This window comes from Podarcis melisellensis (genome assembly GCF_964234715.1).
Source record: "Podarcis melisellensis genome assembly, chromosome: 2".
In the NCBI taxonomy this organism is placed as follows: Eukaryota; Metazoa; Chordata; class Lepidosauria; order Squamata; family Lacertidae; genus Podarcis; species Podarcis melisellensis.
In genome coordinates, this window is record NC_138529.1 from 122,698,971 (window position 1) to 122,719,306 (window position 20,336).

The following is a 20,336-nucleotide window of genomic DNA, read 5'->3' on the forward strand; positions in this document are numbered from 1 at the left end:
CCTGCAAGAGACACGGCTAACAGAGGGTTTAGATGTAAATGGCTTTGCCTCATTTTCGCTCGCAGGTTCACCAAGCAACAAAGGGGGACGAGTTAAGGGTGGGCTAGGCATTCTAATATCCACAAGGCTGAGAGCATCTTTCGTCGAGCTGGAGCCTCTGAGCAGTGTGGCCATGGCACTATTAATGAAATGCAGATATTGCACACTTCTATTGATTAATATATATGCCCCTCCCCAAAGAGGCAAGCAGCTTATCAAAAATATCTGGCATAGGCTAGAATCATACATCGATGAGCTAATGAATCCAACTCCTGCAGCGGCAGTGCTGCTGGCTGGGGATTTAAATGCCAGAATTGGCCAATCAGACGAAGCGTTATATGCTCATTTCCATGACGTACCTCCCATTTCTGAAGAAGCCCATTCTATTCCCCCAAGGCTCTCAAAAGACAAGGGCTGCAACTACGCAGGCCTATGCCTTCTACGTTTTTCCAACAATCTGGATCTGACTGTATTAAATGGTCATGTCGACAGAGAACCCAGTGGGGAATTTACATTTATATCCAACATGGGAGCCTCCACTATCGATTACGTCCTGGTGTCATCTAACCTTTTGAGCAGAGCACGGGAATGTAAAGTGGTGGAGAGGGTTGACAGCGACCATCTACCGCTTTGTTTAATACTGGATGTAAGAAAAGATTTATTTTGCTCTGATAAACTTGTAGCCCCATGTTTCGAAAACATGGAGCTAAGATACTCACGTATTAAATGGTCCAGCAAATTGAGTGATGAAATATCGGAAAGACTTCACTCAGATACTTTTCTTGCTAGAAAGGAGAACCTCGTTAATTCCCCAACTCCTGAGGCTAGATTAGACATGTTCCGGGAACTGATTTTGTCCCTACAACCTTATTTGACCAACAAAAAAACGCCACGGCAATCTCTACACTCTAATAAATCCAAACCTTGGTTTGACCAAGAATGCACGGCTATGAAACGCCTCCTGCTGGATAAGTACAGGAACTATAGATCAGCGAACTTACCTTCGCTTCCATTAGACTGGTTTGAGTTAAAACGCAGTTATAAAGCTTTGATTAACAAGAAAAAGCTCCAGGCACAAAGGGAGGAATGGCAGTGCCTAGTGGAGGCCTCCCAAAGGAAAGATTCTGCCACATTTTGGAAAATAATTGCAAAAAGCTGGAGAGACTCCCCGATTGAAATCGAATATTCTATACCCGCTGGAGCATGGGAGGCCTATTTCCTCTCATTATATTCATCAAATCAACTGGTCCCAGTTCTGCTTCCTGCTTCAAGTGAATTTGGCAAGGAATGGCCCCCTGTGACCACAGAAGAAATTACTGGCCTTATTCAATCTCTTAAATCAGGGAAAGCCCCGGGTGCTGACAATATCCCACCAGAAATTCTTAAGGCAAATGTCGAATGGTGGGCCCCCGTGCTAGCCGCCTTGTTCACTAGTATAAATCAAGCGGCTATTATCCCCGAGGACTGGGGTTTAGCCATCATCATTCCAATATTCAAGAAAGGAAACAGAACTGAGCCAGCTAACTATAGACCAATCAGTCTATTAAGTATTATTAGCAAACTGTACACTGCTCATTTATGTGATAAATTAGTGGAGTGGATGGAAAGAGAGCATATTCTATCAGAAGCTCAAGCTGGTTTTAGAGCAAAGCGTTCAACTATAGACCAGGCCCTTATCCTTCAACACCTGGCAGACAAATACTCTAGAAAAGGGGGGTCTTTATATGCAGCTTTTGTGGATTTTAAATCGGCTTTTGATCTAATACCAAGGGACAGACTCTGGGAAAAGCTTGGTGCTACAAACATAGATAAACGCTTATTACGCCTTATCCGTGGTCTATACGAAAACACCAGGGTGAGGGTAAGATGCGATCGGTCAGGCCATCTAACTAAAGAAATTCAAACGCACTATGGGGTTAAACAAGGATGTGTCCTCGCACCAACACTATTTAATTTCTACATCAACTCTCTAGCAGTAAATATGGCGAAAGAAAATGCCCACCCTCCCAAACTGGCAGGTATGCCCCTCCCAGTGCTTCTGTATGCGGACGACGCAGTCCTGCTCTCCTTTTCCTGCGTTGGCTTGAGGAAGCTTTTGAGATCACTTGCTGACTATTGTCAAGCGGAACAACTATCAATAAATTTCAGCAAATCTAAAATTATGGTGTTTTTTAAAAAAAGAAGGAAACACAAATGGAGAATTAATGGTCAACCTATTGACCAGGTAGCAACTTTCAAATACCTGGGAATAACTTTTCAGGAAAGGGTCTCGTGGCACCAACAGATGAAAAACGCCATTGCCAACGCAGGAAGGGCCAATAAAGCCCTTACAAGATTTTTTCACGGGAAAGGGGGTAAATACGTTCCGGCGGCCTCCCAGGTTTTCGCTGCAAAAATACTCCCACAACTCACTTATGGATCCCAGGTTTGCAGTTTTAAAAATTTTGCGACTATGGAGGCATTTCAAACAAAATTCTATCGGTGTTTATTGGGGATCCCCCCCGTGTTTCTAATATAGCTGTCCGCTTAGAAGTTGGACAACCACCCGTTAACGCGCGGTTGTGGATTCTAAAGATACACTACTGGTTAAAACTTATTTCCCCCCCGGCCGGTTTGGCTCCTTTAACACTCTTAGACACCTTTCATTCTACCTGGAAAGCTTCCCTGTTTGAAAAGATAAGAAGCCTGGGATTCTCCCCGCAGTTCTTGATGGCGGCAGGATATGAGAGAGCCAGAAGTCAAGTGCTCCAACGCATTAGGGACATAGAGCTGCAATGTCATATGGGCAAAATGGATAAACATGCCACAATTAGAGACTTTGGGAGAGGGTTCTCACCCGCAAATTATCTGGCTGACTTACAAATACCTAAGTACAGACACTCCTTTGCCCTGGCCAGATTTAACGTTTTGCCCTCTGCTCTGCTGCTAGGCAGATATGAGGGCAAACCATATGAGTCACGTGTTTGCCCATGTGGCTCATCAGAAGTGGAAACAAGTCTGCATGTATTGCTGCACTGTAGTTACTACGAGGACCTACGCCTGACCTTTATTGCCCCAGTTCTACAAAAGCTTAAAAATGAACCAGAACTCCAACGTATGAGAGCCTTGGTAGAAGATAAGGTTCCTGAAATTACGATCAATGTTGCCAAATTTTGTGTAGCCGCTATCAGGCGCAGGAAACAAGAGCTTTCCAATGTCAATATGCAGGCGAAGGCAAATACTTAATTTTATTTATGCTGTCTAATTTTAAATTGCTGTTATGGCCTAATCTGTATTGAAATTGTCCTTTGTTTTTTCCGGTGTTATGTTTCGCTGACTAGCTGTACGAGATAATCTGGTCTGTGACTGTTTAATAAAATTTGATTTGATATGAAAAGCAATGGAGAAATTGGGCAACCTTGTCATGTTCCTTTCTCTATCTTAAATTCTTCTGTCACTACATTGTTCACAATTAACTTAGCCTTTTGTTCTGAATAAATTGCACCTATACCATTTTCAAACCCTTGACCAACCCCCATCCCTTGTAGATTTTTCTTCATGAAGCTCCAAGAAATGTTGTCAAAGGCTTTCTCCGCGTCCACAAATATAAGAACTGCTTTAGTGTTGATATTCACTTGTAATTTCTCTTAAAATATTAATTATGTTCCTTGTATTGTCAGACAAATGTCTGCCCGGGAGAAAGCCCACTTGATCTTTATGAATTTCTTCTGCTAACACCTTTTTTAATCTTTTAGCCAAAATATCTGCAAAAAAATTATAATCCACATTGAGCAAAGATATGGGGCAGTAGTTCTTAAGTTGTGTCTTTTCAGATTCTATTTTCGGTATAAGTGTAATATAGGCTTCCTTCCACGACTCTGGTGCCCTTTTCCCTTCCAATATTTCATTACAGACTTCCTTTAAAGGTTGTACTAGCCATTCTTTCATGGATCTATAATATCTTGAAGTCAAACCATCCGGTCCTGGTGATTTACCTAATTGCATGTTCTGAATGGCCCCTTCTACCTCCTGATCCGTTATTTTGTAGTTCAACATTAACTTGTTTTCTTGAGAGATTTTTTGTAATCCATTTATTTTCAAAAAGCAATCAATGTCTATTTCTTTCTGCGTCTCCTGTGTATATAGTTGTTTAAAATACCTCTGGAAGCACTTTCTTATCTCCACTGGATTCTGTATATTCTTTCCTTCCACTTCCAAGTTTGTAATAGTATTGAGTTTTTGTCTTTTTTTTCATTTGCCAAGCCAGCAGTTTCCCGCATTTATTTGCCGATTCAAACGTCTTTTGTCTCGTCTGTTTAATTTTCCATTCTATTTCCTGATTCATCAATTTTGTATATTATACTTGGTATAGCTTTATCTCTTTCAGGATCTCCTGTGACTCTGGTTTCACTCTCAATTTCTTTTCTCCTTCCTTTATTTTCTCCAGAATTTTATCTTTTTTCTCATTTTGGAGTCTCTTCTTGATTGCATTCTGTTGTATCAAGAAACCTGTCATAACCGCTTTGCTTGCGTCCCAAATTACTCTTTTTTTCAACCATAGTGTTCATATTTATCTTGAAATAGTCTCTCAAGATTTTTTGGGCCTTCTTGGTCACTTCTTCATTTCTAAACAAAGTGTCATTCACCCTCCATCTAAAGGAACCAATTGGTGTTAGTTTCATTTCCATCTTCACAGCATTATGGTCGGAACAAGTTTTAGGGCAAATTTCCACTTTTCTGATCTTTGGAGCCAGCCCTCTAGTTGCCTAGATTTGGTCAATTCTTGTCCATGTCATTTTAGCCTCAGAGAAGAAAGTTCCCTCTCTTCCCAGAGGGTTCTTCAATCTCAAAGTGTCAATTAAGTCCAAATTGTCAGTCATGTCAAAGAAAGTTTTTGGTAATCTTCCATCCTTGGTGACTACCTGTCTCTGTGCCTTATCCATATTTGTAGAAACCACTCCATTCATGTCCCCCATCAAAATTATATTGTAATCCATATAGTCCAACAGAGTCTCATGCAGCTTCTTAAAGAATTACGATTTTCCCTCATTTGGTGCATAAATGCCTACAATTAGAAATTTCTCTCCTTGTGATTGAATTTCAATTGCCACAAGACTTCCTTGATCGTCTTTAAATATAAATTTCGGTGATAGGCTCTCCTTTGCATAGATTACTACTCCTCTTTTTTAAACTTTGTCTGATGAAATAAATTCTTGTCCCAATCTTTTATTACTCAGAATTTTCCTATGTAGCCTAGTCACATGTGTTTCTTGTAGGCAAATCAAGTCCAATTGTTCCTTTTTCAATAAATGAAAGACTCTGCGTCTTTTCTCGGGATAGTTACAACCATTAATGTTCCAGCTTAATATTTGCAGTGCCATGATGTGGTTACTTTGATTTTCCTCCAAGTGCACCCTGTAGTTGCTCTTCTTCTGTTGGTTTCACTAAATTGTCCAGTCCATAGGATAGGTTTGCTACATCCAGTATTGGTGATCTTTTTTCCAGCGCTTTTTGTTCTGGTCCTCTATCAAGTGGTCTTCTGTCCGATACTCCTGGCTTTTGCCCCAGCTCCTTCTGTAAATAGTCTCCGTGCTTGTCCAAAAATTTAGCTTTATCTTCCACTGATTTTATCTTTATCTTCTTTCCTCTGAAATTGAAGGATAGGCCTTGGGGGAATTCCCACCTGAAGTTGATTTTGTTCTTTCTCAATAAGCCAACCAGGTCACTGTAGTCCAACCTAAGATCCAAAAGATATTTCGGAATGTCCTTAAAGATCTCCACTCTTGACTGTAGTATTACCAGAGGGTTCTGATACTGCCAGCCCAAAATTTTGTCTCTCTCTTCTTTAGATCGGAGGATAATCAAACAGTCTCTTATTCTATTCTTCTCTTTCCTCCCTCCTCTTCCGAGTCTAAAGGCAGTCACAATTTTAAAATCATCTTGATCCAATTGCAAGTCCCAAAAATCAGCAAATTCCTGAGTAAGAAAGTCTATCAAACTGTCCTTCTCCACCTCCACATGAACATTTCCAATCTCTCCACCAAAGACCAAAAACCACGTGACACTCAGCCCACCATTATTCACCACCAGCTCTCCAGATGACACACCCCTCCCTAACATTACACTGCATCTTGTATTCTACTATTTTAAGATGTTACCCACATTACTTTCCGTACTCCTTACATTAAGTGTTTCACCCATGTGAATTTGTAGATGAATTTTATAGTGCCCACTTCGACTGAAGCTCTTTCCACACTCTGTACATTTAAATGGTTTCTCCCCTGTGTGAGTTTGATGATGTGTTCTAAGGTTTTCACTTCAACTGAAGCTCTTTCCACACTCTATGCAGTCAAATGGTTTTTCCTGTGTGTTCGTTGATGTCGTTTACAGTGTCCACTATGACTGAAGCTCTTTCCACACTCTATACATTCAAATGGTTTTTCCCCTGTGTGAGTTCGTTGATGTTGTCTTAAGTGTCCACTTTGACTGAAGCTCTTCCCACACTCTATACATTTAAATGGTTTCTCCCCTGTGTGAGTTCGCTGATGTTTTCTAAGGGTTTCACTTAGATTGAAGCTCTTTCCACACTCTATACATTTAAATGGTTTTTCCCCTGTGTGAGTTTGATGATGTAGTCGAAGTTTCCCACTATCAGCGAAGCTCTTTCCACACTCTATACATTCAAATGGTTTTTCCCCTGTATGAGTTCGCTGATGTACTTTATAGTGTCCACTTTTATTGAAACTTTTACCACACTGCATACATTTAAACGGTTTCTCCCCTGTGTGAGTTTGATGATGTTGTTGAAGTTTCTCACTTTGACTGAAGCTCTTTCCACACTCTATACATTTAAATGGTTTCTCCACTGTGTGAGTTTGTTGATGTATTCTAAGGTTTCCCCTTTGACTGAAGCTCTTTCCACACTCTATACATTCAAATGGTTTTTCCCCTGTATGAGTTCGCTGATGTACTTTATAGTGTCCACTTTTATTGAAACTTTTACCACACTGCATACATTTAAACGGTTTCTCCCCTGTGTGAGTTTGATGATGTTGTTGAAGTTTCTCACTTTGACTGAAGCTCTTTCCACACTCTATACATTTAAATGGTTTCTCCCCTGTGTGAGTTTGATGATGTAGTTGAAGTTTCCCACTATCACTGAAGCTCTTTCCACACTCCATGCATCTGAATGGTTTCTCCCCTGTGTGAGTTCGCTGATGTATTCTAAGGTTTCCCCTTTGACTGAAGCTCTTTCCACACTCTATACATTCAAATGGTTTCTCACCTGTGTGAGTTAGATGATGTCGTCGAAGTTTCCCACTGTGAGAGAAGCTCTTTCCACACTCCATGCATCTGAATGGTTTCTCCCCTGTGTGAGTTAGATCATGTCGTTGAAGTTTCCCACTATTAGAGAAGCTCTTTCCACACTCTATACATTTAAATGGTTTCTCCACTGTGTGAGTTTGTTGATGTAGTCTATAGTGTCCACTTTGACTGAAGCTCTTTCCACACTCTATACATTTAAATGGTTTTTCCCCTGTGTGAGTTCGCTGATGTTCTCTATAGTGTCCACTATCACTGAAGCTCTTTCCACACTCCATGCATCTGAATGGTTTCTCCCCTGTGTGAGTTAGATGATGCCGTTGAAGTTTCCAACTATCAGAGAAGCTCTTTCCACACTCTATACATCTGAATGGTTTCTCCCCTGTGTGAGTTCGATGATGTATTCTAAGGTTTCCCCTTAGACTGAAGCTCTTTCCACACTCTATACATGCAAATGGTTTTTCCCCTGTGTGAGTTTGTTGATGTTGTCTTAAGTGTCCCCTTTGACTGAAGCTCTTTCCACACTCTATACATTCAAATGGTTTCTCCCCTGTGTGAGTTAGATGATGTCGTCGAAGTTTCCCACTATCACTGAAGCTCTTTCCACACTCTATACATTCAAATGGTTTCTTCGTTATTCCTTTTGAATTTACAGATGGTCCCCCAGAATTTTATAGTGCCCACTTCGACTGAAGCTCTTTCCACACTCTGTACATTTAAATGGTTTCTCCCCTGTGTGAGTTTGATGATGTGTTCTAAGGTTTTCACTTCAACTGAAGCTCTTTCCACACTCTATGCAGTCAAATGGTTTTTCCTGTGTGTTCGTTGATGTCGTTTACAGTGTCCACTATGACTGAAGCTCTTTCCACACTCTATACATTCAAATGGTTTTTCCCCTGTGTGAGTTCGTTGATGTTGTCTTAAGTGTCCACTTTGACTGAAGCTCTTCCCACACTCTATACATTTAAATGGTTTCTCCCCTGTGTGAGTTCGCTGATGTTTTCTAAGGGTTTCACTTAGATTGAAGCTCTTTCCACACTCTATACATTTAAATGGTTTTTCCCCTGTGTGAGTTTGATGATGTAGTCGAAGTTTCCCACTATCAGCGAAGCTCTTTCCACACTCTATACATTCAAATGGTTTTTCCCCTGTATGAGTTCGCTGATGTACTTTATAGTGTCCACTTTTATTGAAACTTTTACCACACTGCATACATTTAAACGGTTTCTCCCCTGTGTGAGTTTGATGATGTTGTTGAAGTTTCTCACTTTGACTGAAGCTCTTTCCACACACTATACATTCAAATGCTTTCTCCATTGTGTGAGTTTGTTGATGTAGTCTATAGTGTCCACTTTGACTGAAGCTCTTTCCACACTCTATGCATTTAAATGGTTTTTCCCCTGTGTGAGTTTGTAGATGTACTCTATAGTGTCCACTTTGACTGAAGCTCTTTCCACACTCTATACATTCAAATGGTTTTTCCCCTGTATGAGTTCGCTGATGTACTTTATAGTGTCCACTTTTATTGAAACTTTTACCACACTGCATACATTTAAACGGTTTCTCCCCTGTGTGAGTTTGATGATGTTGTTGAAGTTTCTCACTTTGACTGAAGCTCTTTCCACACTCTATACATTTAAATGGTTTCTCCACTGTGTGAGTTTGTTGATGTATTCTAAGGTTTCCCCTTTGACTGAAGCTCTTTCCACACTCTATACATTCAAATGGTTTTTCCCCTGTATGAGTTCGCTGATGTACTTTATAGTGTCCACTTTTATTGAAACTTTTACCACACTGCATACATTTAAACGGTTTCTCCCCTGTGTGAGTTTGATGATGTTGTTGAAGTTTCTCACTTTGACTGAAGCTCTTTCCACACTCTATACATTTAAATGGTTTCTCCCCTGTGTGAGTTTGATGATGTAGTTGAAGTTTCCCACTATCACTGAAGCTCTTTCCACACTCCATGCATCTGAATGGTTTCTCCCCTGTGTGAGTTCGCTGATGTATTCTAAGGTTTCCCCTTTGACTGAAGCTCTTTCCACACTCTATACATTCAAATGGTTTCTCACCTGTGTGAGTTAGATGATGTCGTCGAAGTTTCCCACTGTGAGAGAAGCTCTTTCCACACTCCATGCATCTGAATGGTTTCTCCCCTGTGTGAGTTAGATCATGTCGTTGAAGTTTCCCACTATTAGAGAAGCTCTTTCCACACTCTATACATTTAAATGGTTTCTCCACTGTGTGAGTTTGTTGATGTAGTCTATAGTGTCCACTTTGACTGAAGCTCTTTCCACACTCTATACATTTAAATGGTTTTTCCCCTGTGTGAGTTCGCTGATGTTCTCTATAGTGTCCACTATCACTGAAGCTCTTTCCACACTCCATGCATCTGAATGGTTTCTCCCCTGTGTGAGTTAGATGATGCCGTTGAAGTTTCCAACTATCAGAGAAGCTCTTTCCACACTCTATACATCTGAATGGTTTCTCCCCTGTGTGAGTTCGATGATGTATTCTAAGGTTTCCCCTTAGACTGAAGCTCTTTCCACACTCTATACATGCAAATGGTTTTTCCCCTGTGTGAGTTTGTTGATGTTGTCTTAAGTGTCCCCTTTGACTGAAGCTCTTTCCACACTCTATACATTCAAATGGTTTCTCCCCTGTGTGAGTTAGATGATGTCGTCGAAGTTTCCCACTATCACTGAAGCTCTTTCCACACTCTATACATTCAAATGGTTTCTTCGTTATTCCTTTTGAATTTACAGATGGTCCCCCAGAATTCTTGCCTGTCTTCTCCATCGTCTGCTTCAGAGTGCAGGGAGACAAAATCCTGTTGGTGTTTCAAGGGAGAGAACAAAGGAATATGACACACATCAAGTTCAATTACCACTCATTCCAATTAATATTTATAATTATGATGTGCCACCTGACCTCGTTCCCGTTTTCTGACACTGTACTATCCTAGTGTAAATTCTCTGCCCAGGCCTCTCTCACTGTCCTTTCTCCATTTGCCTCACTCCTGGACATACCTCCTCTATTTCAATGCGGAATCTGTGTCACACTGAAGAAGCTCAATATTAAACATCAATATATAACTGTACTTCATGGAAACTTCAGCCTTCCATATTTAGCACTGATTCATTCATAGGATGAAGCTATTAGTTTTATTGCTGGAGACACAAATTTATTCCTGAGATATCAAATACATTAATAGTATTATGTCATGGGGTGTTGGGGCTGGGATAGTACCTCTTGTGGGAGACATATAGGGCTCCTTCTGGTGTGATTGGTCCACCATTAATCCCCAACCTGTACTCTCACCTGTGGGTCCTAGAAGCTGTTAGCATGCAACAGCACACACAACCCAGGAAAAGCTCAATAGTGACTCCAACAGTCAAGCAGGTGGTTAATGCTGTAGAGGGAACTGAGGGGCTCATCAACCTGGGAAGGGAGGGCAAGAAGCAGAAGAAAAACTCTGATCCTAAACCTCTGCAGCCTTGCATGAATATCTTCAGGAAAAGAAGAGGCTAAGCAGTAAACCCTACACGAATCGGGAGTGACGTCCTTAAGACAATTGTGTTGGAGTGTTGTGGGTATCAAGGAGTTAACACTATGATAAGTGGAAATGCTGACTCAGTTTCATGTGGTGAGTCGGCATCCCAAGAGATGGTGCGCTGCCTAATTGGTCTATAGCCAGCTAGTATACAGAGGTATGTTTGACTTCTCCACAATGGCTTCTCCCCTGTATGTAGGAAGGCTGATTTATGGTACTTTATGATGCTGCAGGACTGCAGCTGGAAAAAGCCCTCCTTGCAACACAGCTGGACTCCTGAGTGCTTTATATGGAGCTTCTATCGGTCCAAATACATTGCAAGATGTTGGATGGAGTCCTTGTACGCCTCCTTCCGGTAACTCCTGGGGCCAAAAATATTGCTCTTCTTCCCTTTGGACCATATCAAGAAGGTTGAGAAGGTAGGGCTGCCATAGGTCTGCTCCCCCCCCCCCGGGAATCGAGGAGGATTTTCACAAGATCGGCAAAAGGTCCACCCAGACGTATGGCAAGGCTGCCGTTTCTTGTGAGGAGAACCAGAACTTACAGGGTTAAACAGTTCTGTGTGACATCTCACATCCTGAGGCCTGGTTTTGTTCACATACAGGAATCTTTCTTTGCGTGTGAGTTACTTTTGCTTTTAGCTGTTGAGCCGGAGAGAATGTCCGCCCAATCTCCGGGGTGATTTATGATGATTTTTTCTGTACATAATAAAGCCTTCTTAGATTAAGCAAGAAGTCTGTGTACAGACTGGGATTTATCACCCACACAAGGCAAAACCGCTGCTGCAATACTCCATTACATTCCAAAGATTTCTATGGTGGGAAACATCAGGAAAGCTCAAAAGCTGCTTCTTTTGGGGAGAATTTGTATTTTTAAAAAGTTCAACAACTCTGTCTGGATTTTTGCATTTTTAAATGGGGCCACCCTGCTGGAGAAGATGGCCTTGTCGTGCAGGCAGCCCAGGACCCCCACACACACTGCCCAGGCTTGTATTCTGCGGGGGTCACGTCTGTGCTTCTAACACCCCAGTTTGACTTCAACCTCATGGAGACTCTACATTGTGTCTCGAGGCAGATGGATGTCAACAAAAGGGGGTGGAAGGAAAGAATGTGACTTTTGAGAGAGGAGGTACAATCAGAGATGCTTCCACCAGAAAAGAGCGTGAGGGGGGAAACCATCTTTAGATGACATTTAGGACCCCTGCCTCCATTTCTCAGCCTGAATTGTAACTCAGAATCTCGATTGTAACTCAGTTCAGAACCTTCAGATCTATCCTCTGGTTGGCCGTCTTCTGGAATATAAACCAGACCTCTTTGAGGGTATCATCCAGACCTTCATTTACTGTGGGCACCTTGGATTTGGAGTCTATGTATCAATCATAATCCCTGAAAACGTGTCTCAGTAACCCTTGGTATCTATACCCACCTGGACCTCCCAAGTGAGTCTGAGCTCCTAGAGGAACCATCTATGGTGAGGTGTGACACCTCTGGCCTTCCAGATGTGGTTGGACTCAAAGTACCATCAGCCCAAGCAAGGATGGCCAATGTCCAGGGATGATGGGAGTTCTACTGGAACAACATCTGGAGGGACACACTTTCTCCATCTTCCTCCTCCTCTGAAAAAGCTAAATATCTGTATTGTTTCCCCCTTCCTCCGTGATGTGTAACATCTTCCTGATACACTCCAACCAACTGCACACATTCCCTAATCCTGCACCATTTACTTCCTGAGGCGGCTCAATTGTGTCCACCTTCTCAGAACCACCCACCATTTCAGTAGCAGTCCTTCAGTTCCCAGCTATTACTTCCCCTCCCCTACGGAGGAATTATTCATCTGAATCCGAGGGGCTGGGAGTCCTGAGTGGGGAGACAGCTGTTGGCCCTGCTGGGGGGTTTCTCCTTGGCTGGTCCTTGTGAGAAGAAGATGCTGGACGATGTGGGCCCTGATCCTAATACAGCAGGACTTTTCTCATGTTCCCACAAACTGAAACAAGACCTACAAGATACAGTCTGCCAGGCAAGAGGAAGGACATATTGGCGTAATTAGGCGTGACGCTGCTAATTGCTTTACGATCCTAATTAGCCCTTTACAGCGGTCCGGTACGCTTCCTCAGGCTGCGGCAATCCGCTCCATTCCGTCACGCCTTGCAGAGTAAAACACAGCGGGAAAAACCGTTGCTGCTGCTGCTGCCTAGATCCAGACAACACATCAAGCACTTGTGTGTCCAATTATCAGTTCTTTATTGCGACATTTCTCAGAAATACACTCCAGGACTTCTCGCAGCCATAGCTACTGCTTCTTTCTCCCTCAAAGACAAAGGAACAGAGAAAGCTCCTCCCACCTTCGAAACCTGACGTCAGAATGTGAGGCATTACTCAGAACATCTTAACCTGTTAAGTTCTGAATCCCAACAGGACATACCTCTCAAAGTCTCTTTATTTTTCTGTTTCAAGGAAGAAGTTGAGCTCAGTCTTGCAGAGCAGATTCTCTCCTGTGCGGAATAAGTAAAACGGAAGTGCCATTTACATTAGATAGATAGATAGATTAGATAGATTCTTTATTGTCATTACATAAGTGCAACATTGCACAAGTGCAACGAAATTGGATGCCATCCCTTAAAAACAACAAAAGCAAAACAACAACAACAACCAAACAAACCACATTCCAGCCACACCCACACCCACACCCATCAAACTCCCAGGTCACACTATCGAGTTACTGCATTTAAGAAGGCCACAGCTCTTGGATAGAAACTATTTTTCAGTCTATTTGTCCTTGACTTGATGTTTCTGTATCTCCTGCCAGAAGGCAGTAGTACAAACAGACTGTGTCCCGGGTGAGATGCATCCTGCAGGATATTGTTTGCTTTCCTAAGACAACGGGAACCGTACAGTTCTTCCAAAGATGGGAGGGGATGACCAATAATCCTTTGGGCTGTGGTTATGACCTTCTGGAGCACCTTCCTCTTCCTAGCTGTACAGCTGGAGAACCAGGCACAAATACAGTATGTGAGAATGCTCTCTATGGAGCCTCGGTAGAAGGACACCAGCAGTCTCTCACTCAGATTGTTCTTCTTTAAAAGTCTGAGGAAATAAATTCTCTGCTGGGCCTTCTTCACCAGAGCAGTGGTGGAAAAGTATTCAAAAATATTCATGTGTTGAAGAAAGTATAACAAAGTAGCTGGTGTCCCATTAAGGGCTAATAAAAGTATTATGGCCTCAGCATTTGTGGGCTGCAGGCTGAGGGTGTGAACTGTGGACCAGGAAGATTCGCAATTATCCTGAGAGTCTCTTTGTAGATTTTGCGTAGTTATTTTGGAATTCCTACTGCAATATCGGTTCATGAAAAATTACGGATGGAGTAAATTACACGGTTGCTGTAAACTATCATCCCAAACACAAACTCTCACTCACATCCTGTCTGTAAATTTGGCAATCTCACACCCCTTCCCTATTATACTGGCAATTCCAGGCCTGCAGATGCACAGCCCTGGGTGTAGAGCCTCCAGCCACAGGTATTGTCTACCATGGAAATGCCCCAGACTGGGGCGGATTATGGATCTTTGTATGCTGATAGATTGTATCTCAGTTTGTAACCCACTCTGACATTGCCTACAAAAAATAAAAGTACAGTGGTACCCCGCTAGACGAATGCCCCGCTAAACGAAAAGCGTGCAAGATGAAAGGGCTTTCCGATTTTTTTCCCGCAACACGAATTTTTCTATGGGGTTGTCTCGCAAAACGATTTTTTTCCCGGGGTCTTGCTTTTTTTTGGCCTTTTCTGAATGCCGCTAAGCCACTTATCTGCAAATTCCCGCTTATCCGCTAAGCTCCGCAAGACGAAAAACCCTGCAAGACGAAGACAGCCACAGAACAGATTAATTTCATCTTGCGGGGCACCACTGTAATAGAAATGCCTTCTGGATATACTTGTATATAAACCCTGAAAGCCTTTCTATAGCATCCTTCTCCCATATTCCTAGATTGGTATATATACATCAGCAGCAGCACCATCGATTAACCATGCAGTGGAAACACTTAAGAATGGGAGCCTGAGAGAGAGGAAGAGGTCTCTGGATACTTTCTGGGAGGGGCTTCCAGAAGCAAAGGGCCGCTTTGGAGAAGGCCTTCTCCTCCCCCTCAGGACCTTCCAGCTTTTTCTCTCTTCTCTCCAAGGTGGACCTAGGGTTTGACTATATGGAAAACTCAGCGGTGGCCAGAGGATTGGGAAAGAACAGTCTACATCCCAATCCCAAAGAAGGGCAGTGCCTAACAATCCTCCAACTACCGCACAATTGCACTCATTTCACACGCTAGCAAGGTTATGTTTAAAATTCTACAAGGAAGGCTCAAGCAGTATGTGGACCGAGAACTCCCAGAAGTGCAAGCTGGATTTAGAAGAGGCAGAGGAACCAGAGACCAAATTGCAAACATGCGCTGGATTATGGAGAAAGCTAGAGAGTTCCAGAAAGACATCTACTTCTGCTTCATTGACTATGCAAAAGCCTTTGACTGTGTCGACCACAGCAAACTATGGCAAGCTCTTAAAGAAATGGGAGTGCCTGATCACCTCATCTGTCTCCTGAGAAATCTCTACGTGGGACAAGAAGCTACAGTTAGAACTGGATATGGAACAACTGATTGGTTCAAAATTGGGAAAGGAGTACAAGGCTGTTTATTGTCTCCCTGCTTATTTAACTTATATGCAGAATTCATCATACGAAAGGCTGGGCTGGATGAATCCCAAGCCGGAATTAAGATTGCCGGAAGAATTATCAACCACCTCAGATATGCAAATGACACAACCTTGATGGCAGAAAGTGAGGAGGAATTAAAGAACCTTTTAATGAGGGTGAAAGAGGAGAGCGCAAAATATGGTCTGAAGCTCAACATAGAAAAAAAAACACAAAAAAACGAAGATCATGGCCACTGATCCCATCACCTCCTGGCAAATAGAGTTGGACACGACTAAACAACAATAACAGCAATGCAGCCGAGGATCAGTGGGGAGAGGACTGAGCTTCCAGGGAGGAAAGGGTGAGGAAAATCAATGGACCCGCCCCCCTTATCAGGCAGAGTGGGCAGAAGGGAGAAGCCAAGGCAGACCCACCACCAGAAATTCCTCCTCCAGCGCCCAAGGATGGAGACATCTCTCCAAAAGGAAGAGTCTCCCTCCCTCCCTCTCTGCTCGGCTGGCCTTCTATCCCCCAGGGATGCTGCCATTCCTCCCTCAACCCCCCAACTTCCTCTGCCCTCCTCCCTCCGTCCCAAAGTCTCCCCTGCGCCCAGAAACCCCCTTGGCACCGCTCACCCCTCTCCCCGGCGCACCAACATCTCCATCCGGAGGGGCTTCCCAAGACGGGCAGGGAGGGGGGAGAGAGAGGGGAAGAGGGAGGGGGGTCTCTATCCAGGCCTATTTCACTTCCTTTAACCCTTTCGTGGACTCCGTCTCTCCATCAAGGCGCAGGAGCTTTTTTGCGGGCAGGGGTGAAACTAGGCTGGATTTCCCCCGAGTCAAAGAACCAACTGGAGACATTTGCGTCCCCACAAAGACATCCTCAACGGCGCCCTGCTGGAGGTGTCACCTGCTGCAAAAAACAACCACCACCCCCGTCTAGCCCACCCCCCTAGCTATGGCTCTGTTTCCGGGAGGGGTCTCTGTCTTTTCCTCTTTCCCTTCCCCCTAAATCGCCCCCTTTCCCCACGCAGCCTCCTTACCTCTTTGTCCTCTCTGGACCTCCGCCTCCCTTCCTCGCTGTTCCGGTGTCCTTCCCCCCAAAATAAAGCGGAGTAGGGGGGTGAGGGGAACGAGTCAACCCACCCCCCTCCTCCCCTTCGGGAAACCTCCCACTTTTCACTTTGGGCCCCCTGGAAACTTCCGACCTATAGACACTTCGGGTTCCTTGTCGCAGGCGCGCGCCTCTAGAGCTACGTTCGCAGAGCAGCCCCTGCCTGTGTTGGGATGGGAACAGGAAGAGATGGCGCTGCCTCTGGCCTCCTGCTCTTGGCCCCTCCTGCCCCCAAGTCGCCTCTCTCTCCCCCCCAGCGGAGAGTGGAAATGGGGGCGGGAGTGGGGGGCTTCCTAGTTGTGTATGAGCTGATGGATTTACGTTTCCCTCCACAGCAGGGTGGCAGCTGCACACTTATTTTTCCTTATTTACTTTTGTTATTGTATCATTTTAATAGAGTTAAGTTGAGGGTCTTACGGAGACCCTTCCTGGCTCCTCAAAAAGGCCAGAAGAAGAAGAAGGACATAATCCATGTCTGCTTAAGACTGGGCTAGGTAATATGGATGCAGTCATAAACGCAGGGGCCATGCTGATTTATTACAATTATTTGTGTAGTTTAAATAATATACATATATACGTATGTGTAACTATTATTATTTATTTACACAATGAAACATCAACATAAAAAACTTCCCTAAACTGGGTTGTCTTCATAAATATTTATTATTATTATTATTAATTTATATAAATAAATATATATATTTAATTGTTTTCCAATGAATGTTTTTCCTATGTCTTTAGCAGTTATCTTCCAAAAAGAGATGGAAACCCAGGTTTGTGAAACCCTTGTGTACGCAGTGGTCTGCTTGCAGGAAGACTCCCCAGAAGAATTAGTTCAAAATAATTATTATTATTATTATTATTATTATTAACCCCAGCCATTCTGGATAGCTTCCAACAGAATATTAAAAATCCATTAAAACACCAATCATTAAAACCTTCCTTAAACAGAGCTGCCTTCAGATGTCTTCTAAACATCAGGTAGTTGTTTATTTCTTTGATATATGATGGGAGGGCTTTCCACAGAGCAGGCGCCACTACTGAGACGGCCCTCTGCCTGGCTCCCTGTAACTTCGCTTCTCACAGTGAGGGAACCGCCAGAAGGCCCTCGGAGCTGGACCTCATTGTCCAGGCAAAACGATGGGGGTGGAGATGCTCCTTCAGGTCTACTGGGCTGAGGCCGCTTAGGGTTTAAAGGTCAGCACCAACACTTTGAATTGTGCTTGAAAACATACTGGGAGCCAGTGTAGGTCTTTCTTTCTTTCTTTCGTTCTTTCTTTCTTTTTAAAAATAATCTTTATTACTTTTCAAACTTACGGCAGACAAGAAAAAAGAACAAAAGAAGAAACCATACAATAAACAGTACAAAACACAACCTTAACACTAAATTAAACAAAACAACCACAATTTAAAAACATATAGCATACCATTTCATTAATCTATCTTTCATTCCCTTATTTCATTGACTTCCTCTCACCTCCCTTTTTGTATTCCACTTCTGTTACTTGTTTCAGCAAATCCTTTCCACCTTTCTCTATTTTTATCATTATGAATGTCTTAACATATTTTTAACCTTATTTTCCAATAATACTAAATTACTTATTTATACTTATCTCCTTATAGCATTTCTGCTAAAGCCATAAAGTTTCATTCCAACAATTTTCAAACACTCATTAATTTTACAATATTTCTATATACAAACATTAAGCTTTCCCAATCTTCTACCACCATCTCTTCTCCCTGGTCTCGGATTCTGCCAATCATTTCCGTCCATTCCATATAGTTCATCAACCTGGAGATCTTCTGTCCGAGGCTCTTAAATCTTTTCCAAGTCCCTTCTGCAATTCTTCTTCGTATTCATTGATGATAAAAATGCTGAAGAGCAAATCTTGGGGAGGCCCCAACCCAGCCATGCCCCCATTCCCTCTCGACAGGCCAACCAACTCTCTACAGCTAGAACCAAGGTCCACACAATATCTCAAATCATGTTTTAAAACACCTCCAGATCCAAAGACCCCCACAACCCCAATCCCCTCCTGACCCAGATTCAGGACCCAAAAGTCAATAAATCCCTGCATGAAAGAGTCTATCCAACCTTCCTTCTCCAGTCTAGGCGGGGCTCCAATCTTCAAATTCCAATCCCCTCCTGACCCAGATTCAGGACCCAAAAGTCAATAAATCCCTGCATGAAAGAGTCTATCCAACCTTCCTTCTCCAGTCTAGGCGGGGCTCCAATCTTCAAATTCCAATCCCCTCCTGACCCAGATTCAGGACCCAAAAGTCAATAAATCCCTGCATGAAAGAGTCTATCCAACCTTCCTTCTCCAGTCTAGGCGGGGCTCCAATCTTCAAATTCTGACTTTTACTATATTCATTCATAAGAGGCCTCCACTTATAGTCCTCGATTTGCCTCTGAGAGGCTGGGTCTTCCACTTGTATTAGTTTAGGTTCAACAACCACAACTTTTTCCTTCTTCTCCCCAGTTTGTCCTGTCAAAGTAATTTCCTGTATCAGATCCTAAACAATTTCTGTATTGATGGTCACTTTTTGTCCCAAATTTATCACTTTTTGTTCCAAGTTCAGAAGGGTGGTGGGATTGGGTGATTGGCAGATAGCTCACCCAATCCCACCACCCTTCTGAGTAATACCCCTCCCCACCTTCTCACTATATAGAAGGGTCTGGTGACTTGTTTCAGTGTATCTGAAGAAGTGTGCATGCACACGAAAGCTCATACCAAGAACTAACTTAGTTGGTCTTTAAGGTGCTACTGGAAGGAATTTTTTTATTTTGTTTTTACATAAAACAGTCACTAAAGCTCCTTCTGTCAACATTCTTAAAGTCCAAGGTTCTCACAGCTCTTATCTTGCAGCTGGAAAAAACCCAGCTCCACTCTTGTAACAGTTTCAAAAGCTCCCTCTAGAGGGAAACAGTCTCCACTTGTATCGATCCTTTCATGCGCATTTTAAAATATAAAGTTAGTTTCAATTTTCAATTACTTTTCCTCCTTTGTGAACGCAGAAGAGGACAATGGAAACAATATATTTCTCTTATTTAGCCATCTGTCAACATGCTATCCGTTCAGTCAATGAACTCTCCCAAAACATTAATTCTGCTGGCAGCCCTTTTCCAGGTTCAGAGCAGTGGTAATTTAATTTTTCACTCTCTCCTGCAGGCTCACTAAGTCCAAAATTTCCCCCCTCTTCTCCTGCTTCCAAGGGGGGGGGGTTAACAGTTTTAACCGATGGAGATTTAATCCTTTACAAAATACTTTCCAAGGCTTTAACTTGCAACGTCTTTGCTTCAATCTATTTACAAAAAAGGAAGGCGGACTTCCTGTTTGAAACCTTCCCGCTTCGATGCCAAATAAATGAATTTAAAGATCCAATTTTCCGTTCTACTCACAGGTAGTTGTTTAAAGTCAGATTGTCCACAGGAAAAAGTCAGCGCTCTCCAGCAACCCTTCTTAAATACAAGGTACAGAGCTTAGGTGCAGATTTCTTAGGTACAAGGTACAAGATACAAGATACAGAGAATATTGAGAGAAACCCTTCTCATCCCATGCATGTATGTCTTGCATTTCTAAAACATTTCTAAAACAGGTAGCACAAAACAGGAAACAGCTCCCAGTCTGCAGAGCTGAAAACAGGAAGCAG

General features: G+C 42.9%; 1 protein-coding gene across 7 annotated transcripts in view; it reads right to left on the reverse strand.

Moving 5' to 3' along the window:
- Window positions 1-8,014: 8,014 nt before the first annotated feature.
- Window positions 8,015-20,336, reverse strand: part of LOC309364491 (uncharacterized protein) — a 37,855-nt gene continuing 25,533 nt past the window's right edge. For 3 of the 7 annotated variants that reach the window (XM_081901903.1, XM_081901902.1, XM_081901905.1), the window contains 2 exons: window positions 13,316-13,385; window positions 8,015-10,171 (listed from right to left, as the gene is read on the reverse strand). In XM_081901903.1, coding sequence (XP_081758029.1) covers window positions 8,134-10,140 — 2,007 coding nt within the window. In that variant the 5' untranslated portion in view covers window positions 10,141-10,171; window positions 13,316-13,385 and the 3' untranslated portion in view covers window positions 8,015-8,133. Of the gene's footprint in view, window positions 10,172-10,662; window positions 10,783-13,315; window positions 13,386-16,204; window positions 16,274-16,611; window positions 16,882-20,336 lie in introns of those variants that run through there. The other 4 variants (XM_081901899.1, XM_081901900.1, XM_081901901.1 and 1 more) reach the window with 3 other exon arrangements.